Source organism: Teleopsis dalmanni, chromosome 2 (genome assembly GCF_002237135.1).
Source record: "Teleopsis dalmanni isolate 2A chromosome 2, ASM223713v2, whole genome shotgun sequence".
Lineage (NCBI taxonomy): Eukaryota > Metazoa > Arthropoda > Insecta > Diptera > Diopsidae > Teleopsis > Teleopsis dalmanni.
Genome location: NC_051847.1, coordinates 82093569 through 82100141, shown reverse-complemented (window position 1 = coordinate 82100141; position 6573 = coordinate 82093569). Strand labels below are relative to the sequence as shown.

At 29.5% G+C, this 6573-nt stretch overlaps 1 protein-coding gene across 1 annotated transcript; it reads right to left on the bottom strand.

Annotated features, from left to right (window-relative positions):
* Nucleotides 1–451: 451 nt before the first annotated feature.
* Nucleotides 452–3994, bottom strand: LOC119674926 (putative transcription factor SOX-15; the record flags this gene model as incomplete). The annotated part of the gene is given in 3 exon segments (XM_038086085.1): nucleotides 452–2024; nucleotides 2090–2727; nucleotides 3975–3994. Coding segments are annotated over 3 exon segments (2202 nt in total).
* Between the last annotated feature and the right edge of the window lie 2579 nt (nucleotides 3995–6573).

The window sequence follows — 6573 nt, the reverse complement described above, 5'->3', positions numbered from 1 at the left end:
TTCATTATACTATTTCTAGTATCAAGGATAATACACAGCAAATATATCCTACTGGAGGCATTTACTATATTATCAAGGAGTTTAGTGTGAGGTGTAATAAAACATCTATATAACAAAATAAGGTAGCCAGATGCGATGGGTAGTGTATGGTATGAGTCCCCTCTAATTTGGACCACAAAGTCTTATATATATACTGTTATAATATATATATTAGTTTAATTAAGGTTTCTTGAGGAATGAATAATTTCTTTTATATTAGTACCTATAAAAAACTAAAAAGTTATTTTTGTTATCAAACTTTGTTTGTTCTTTATTTATACTTTTATTCACTTACTTACAAAAATCTATTTAAAGTGCAAAAATATTTCTTCAATTATTAACAAAAAAATGTCTTAAGCTAATTTTTTATAAATATTTATGAAAATTTTTTAAAAGAAAATAATTAATAAACTTTTTTTGAATAATTTCAGTAACTTTTTTTCAGCTGCTGTAACACGTTTTACGTACTCCTGCTAAAATGTTGCTGATCTCTTCTTCCTTTCGTTGTTCATATAATAAATCACCTGCTAATCCACTGTTGCAGTCATTGTGTGTAGAATACGCCATGGCTGTAACGGCAGGGACTGAGTGCATCTGTGATTGTATCGGAGACATATGAAGACTTTGTGAAACATTCGGTATATTAGGCATTGCAGTTTCCTGTAAAACCATATTAGTGCTCCGACCAGTGTCGTCGGGGGGATAATTATTGTAGTGAGAATAACTGCTCTGAACGGATTGATGATGTGCGTAGTTTTCAGTAGATTGTTGAGAATGTTGTACTGGTATTGTTAATTGTAGAGGAAAGGCCAACGGTGAGGATGGACAATTGGTAGTAGTGATCGCATAGGGCAGTTGGGTGTAATAACTGTGTAAATCTGCTCCAGCATTGCTATAACTTTCATAACTGTCGTAATTATGATTTGTGTCAGGATATTTATGTTGTTTTGAGTTGGAATTAATTTTCGTTTCAACTAGTGAATTGTCACAAATTATAGGTGATAAATTATTTTCGGAATTTGGATAACGTAAATATTCTTCATACTGTACTATATTGGAAGTATATGGATTTGGCATGGCTAAATAACTCGTTGGACTGTTGTTATGCAAATTATTCCTCACGTTGATTGAAGTAATATCCTGTGGATATAAGCGATAATTTATTTCGGAATTTGTCGTTTGTAGTGCATTCAACATGTTTGTTGGTGAGTTGTGAGCAGGCGTTGTGCTAGGCAGAGTGGTGCTATTAATTGAGCGCGGGCTGTCTCGTTCCATTATTGGTATGGGTGGGTAGAAAGTACCTTTAACTGTGTGTCCATTGTCTAAAAGTCCACGATTATTACAAGTAACATACATGCCGCGTCCAGCGACAACAGCTATTGAAGTGGAAGAAGCTAAGGGATAGGTCTGAAATGAACTTTGCGAATATTTCATTTCCTTATCTGTTAATTTGTAATCTTTTTCAATATCTTTTTGTCCATTTGAGTTGGACTGAGATTTATTTTTGGATTGTTTGTCAGTGTGTTTATTGACTTTAGTATTTTGTTTCAGTGTTGGTGGCATATCGAATTTCATGTTTTGTTCCTTATTTTGCATTGAATGACAATTTAATGTGTCAATGGTATCCAATGTATCTGGATTACTATAACAATCTGTAGAGTTTGATGAATAATTAGACTTAAGCGTGTGTTCATAGATCGCTCTAGCATTTGAAGTTGTTAGTTGAGTTGACAAGTTGTCATCTAATGAATTGATATAATTCATTGTAGGTGGTGTGCCCAACTTTTGACTTGTCAAATTATTGGTTGACTGTATCACTGACTGTTCTTTACTATTTGTCTGTAATTTACGTAACTTCGATTGTTTTCTACGGCGCGGTCGATATTTATAATTTGGATGTTCTGTCATATGTATGACTCGTAAGCGTTCGGCTTCTTCAACGTATGGTCTACGGTCTTGCGGTGTTAATGAACGCCATTTTTTGCCTAAAATTTATAAACTCAAAATTAATATAAATTTCTTAAATGATTTAAAAATCTTTTATTATTACCTAACATTTTACTCAGGTCTGCATTATGCAAATCTGGATTTTCTTCCGCCAATTTTTTACGTTCAATTTTTGCCCACACCATAAACGCATTCATAGGTCGACGAATTCTTGTTTCTTTGGCACACTTCGACTGATTTATCCCTGAACTATATTTGATATCGCTACTCAATTTTTGTCGCTCCAAATAAGTGCAGTTTGTATTACATATGTCTCCTTTATAGTTATAGCTCCATATGGATGAGTCCATAGCAATTGGACCATCTTCCATATCAGTTGTCATATTAACTACATTTGGTCGTGTTAGAAATTTATTTAGCATAGGAGAATTGGTAGCCAGAAGTGGAGGATTTGTGTCGATAATAGGAGAAGATGAACTTAAAAACGGACTGGAGAGCATTGACGTGTGACCCGTTGTCGATTGACTACCATCTTTAATATTTTCTATGTCATAATTGGAAGAATGTATGGCAGGAGAATGTAAGCCTGATGATGAGTGTTCACTTCCTTGTTTTAAATAGTAAATTTCATTTGAATTATCGATAAGCAGTCTCTCTTCTACTCCAAAACCATGTTCTTGTATATCGGCAGGATGACTATAATCATGAGTAGCGGATAGAAATGGATGACACTTTTTTGCGCTAAAAAAAATAATTGGAAAGAAATTAATTTAAAATTTTATTCATGTCAAAAGTAAAAAGAGAACTCATCTATTTATTTATAATTAATATACATACTATAGCAATATTATACATACTATAATTCAAGGTGTTATAGGAACAAGGTCTTAAGCTACTAAATTTACATGATACCTTTATGCTATTATTATAAACATTATAAATATTATACAGAATTGTTATATTTATTTGTATACCTTAATTATATTGATCAAGTTAATTGTTTTTTTAACATTTTCCCCTGTGGGTTTCGATATTGAGATATTACGGAAATTATTGTGTCTATGATGTGAAAAGTGTGAATTGAAGCAGAAGGATCGGTGTCACAAAACTATCTGGATGAAAGAAAACTGTCAAAAAGATGTTTATGTGTGAAGTAACTATGACCGAGACGTGGGCGAATAAATTTGGAGAGAATGCATCACCGTTTGTAATATCGTAATCATAAATGTCGTTGTATAGTGAGGATTGGAGAGGACCCAGAAGAGAAATACTTATTGGGTTGTTATCGGGCTGTTTTTTTTAACACACTTAAGCTGCATTTGATAGCTAATATGGCACAACTTGTTAATATAAAATATTTTATGGAATATGTTTTTGCTTAATGCTTTAAAAAATACGGTCGATACTATCGTTAGGGATGAATATTTAAGTACAAATTTCGTTCCACCAATTTTGATGTTCAAGATATTTAACAAAATCCAAAAATAATGCAATAAATTTTTTTGATAAAACTATCTGCTGAGAGATTAATTTGATTAAATTTAATCGTTCTTGATCATGCGAAACGCCTTGGTTTTATTATAAAACTCGTAATATAGGTCTTATATATTTTTTCATAAAAATTTTGTTCCGACGAATATAAACCATTTTGAGAAGAATCGCTACTTTGGATCGGAAATAAATTGTCTTCAACAATGTTTGGTTTAAAAGTATTAATTGACTAAAGTACTTTGAATGCCGATATTTATCAAATAAGATGATATGGTCTGTTTGCTATTGAGTTTTAATTGAAAATTCTGTACTACAACCGATTCTTCAATGTACTTGCTTTAATGCAAGTGGGGCAAATTGAATTATTCACTTAAACAGAAAAGGATAGAATTAATAATACGAATAAGTATAGTGTTCTCGAAAATAATCCGAAGCGTCATACAAATTTGATAACTCACTTAAAGTTTTTACAGTTCAAATAAGATTTATTTTAATACATATTTTCTAAAACAGACATTTTAGGATTTTCACTTGTTCTGGTCGTTGTAAAAATTTTAGATCGCAAAACACTCACTTCATATGAAAAAATCAAAAATACCAAGAATTAGCTTTAATATACCGAAGACAAGAAGTTTTATGAGAGTGGAATGATGCTTCTGCCAGAAAGGTGGTATCGGATCAAAATCGTGAATATATAATACAATAATATATACACGTACAATAAAAAAGTGTCATTTTTTTTAGCAAAAATGCTAAAATTATTGAAAACGAGTTAGTAACATAATTATTAGTAACTGGGACTTTATAAATAATAAATAAATATAATTCAATAACTAAATAAATAAATAAATTAATAGATGAATCTTTAGTTCAATAAAAATTTAGTTAAATAAGATATTTTAATCCGTATTCTTTATTATTTCTGTGTATCAATGTTTTGTACATTTTTAGTTTTGTTTTCTGTGAAATATTATTAGTTTTAATTAGTCGTTTTAGAATTGATTAATATAAATTAATATACATATAAAAAAAAATATAATAATATAAATAAAAAAATTTTTTTTAATAACAAGTGTTAATTTTAAGGATATTTTTATTTAATAAAACATAAATACCATAAAATAAAAAAAATAAAATATAATACTATAATATTTTATAATATAACGCAATAAAATTTTAATTTAAATGATTAATACAAAGTTATCCTCATTTATCATTTTATTGCCTTTTCTAAGGCACGCTTTAAGGTGGAACTAAATAATTTAACAAAAATTAAATACCACCCTTTAACTTAAGGTGGTATCGTTAAGTGAAGGGTGTAAAGGGTAAAACAACATAACGATCAGATTTTGACAAAATATCAACGAAGGCGAAGGTGTGATTGATAAAAGCTGCCCGAATTCAGTGAAGTGAAGTTCGTGAAAACGATTGGTTATAAATGCAAACGTTTGCCAACGGAAAAGTAATTTTTCTAAAATAAATCTCAATAAATAGTTTTGTATCAAATTCTTAATGTTTAAATATTAATTAATATTAAAATAAAAATATTAAATACTAATGTACAATATATAAATATATGTAAATTAAAAACATAATGTGTATTTAACAAAAATTTTACGAAGTGAAGCTAAAAATGTGGACGCCATTTTAGAATGTGGAATGTAAATTTGTTTGAATAAAAAATTATTTTTCATATATTTACTAACGGTTTTTTTCAAATGCGTAGTATACTAAATAAATTCCTCTTAATCGTAAATTATTTTAATAAAAAATAGTTATTGAATGTGTGTAAATTTTTCTGAAAGTATTTCTACATTTGCATATAAAATTACATTTTTTTAATGTTGCTTTTAAATAGTGAAATAAAATAACTGTGCTCATTAATGTCAACATGTTTCGAAGCAGCGCAGCCAGTGGCGTAACTACATTTTTTAGGCCTGTAAGCAAATTCTAACTAAGGGGCCCCTATCAACATACTAAGGGGCCCCTCTTTTTATACTCTTTACACGAAAAATGTGAAAAGGGTATATAAGGTTTGTCAAGATTTTCGTAACGCATTAAAGGAAACGTCGGAAATACCATTAAGTATATATCAGTACAGTATATATATACTTTTTCAGTTCAAACTACTCTCTCAGCTTTTGAACTCTTCGAATGAAACTTTACACACATACTTTTAGCCGACCCTGTTCACCATTTGATTTGATTGAAATTTGACGTCTATTTCTTGCAGCTGTGATATAAACTTAACAATCGGATATGAGGTTTCTCCGTTTTTAATAAAGGTATTTAAATAGAATTTAGTGTATACAGTACTGATATTTGCAAAAGACAACGTACAAAATTATTTTCAAATGGGTTTAAATCTAGATATAGCTTCCATATAAACTCTCGATTACGACACATACTTTTCTTAGAAAAACTTTTTTATTTTATAAATAGGTTTAATATTTTATTTGAAGTACATACATATTATGTACTTTAAATTTAAAATTTACGTGTCTTTTATAAAATGCAATATGAAGTTATTCCAACAAAAAAACGTTTACAAACATTTATAGTGGGGCCCCCTAAATTCGGGGGCCCGAAAGCGTTGCTTCCAGTTGCTTCCCTGTAGTTACGCCACTGAGCGCAGCCGAGACTTTGCTTATTATTTGCGATGCAATACAGGGTAAGTCAATAAATATTTTTCTAATATATGATAATTTCGCACATAAATCACAATTTATATAAATTTTTTAAAACTTAAGTTATATACATAACCTAATCTTTTAATATATTTAATTATTAATTTCCTTGCATAGTTTTATATTCAAAATACATTATAAATTATTTTTAATTTTCTTTTGTCATTATATGTGTGATGAATTTGAATATGTTTATATCATCATCATCATTAGTGTTGCAACGATCCTAGTTGAGTTTTGACCTCCCTTTGAAAATTCCTCCACGTATGTCTTTTTTCTTCCAAATTAGTTCGCTGTTTAATCCATACTGTCTATCCAGTGTAAACTCGAACACCCTCTTTCGTACTTCCTTCTGGTGCAAATTAAAATAAAAAATTTTTTTGTTGAGTTATATATGTTCATTCTTTGA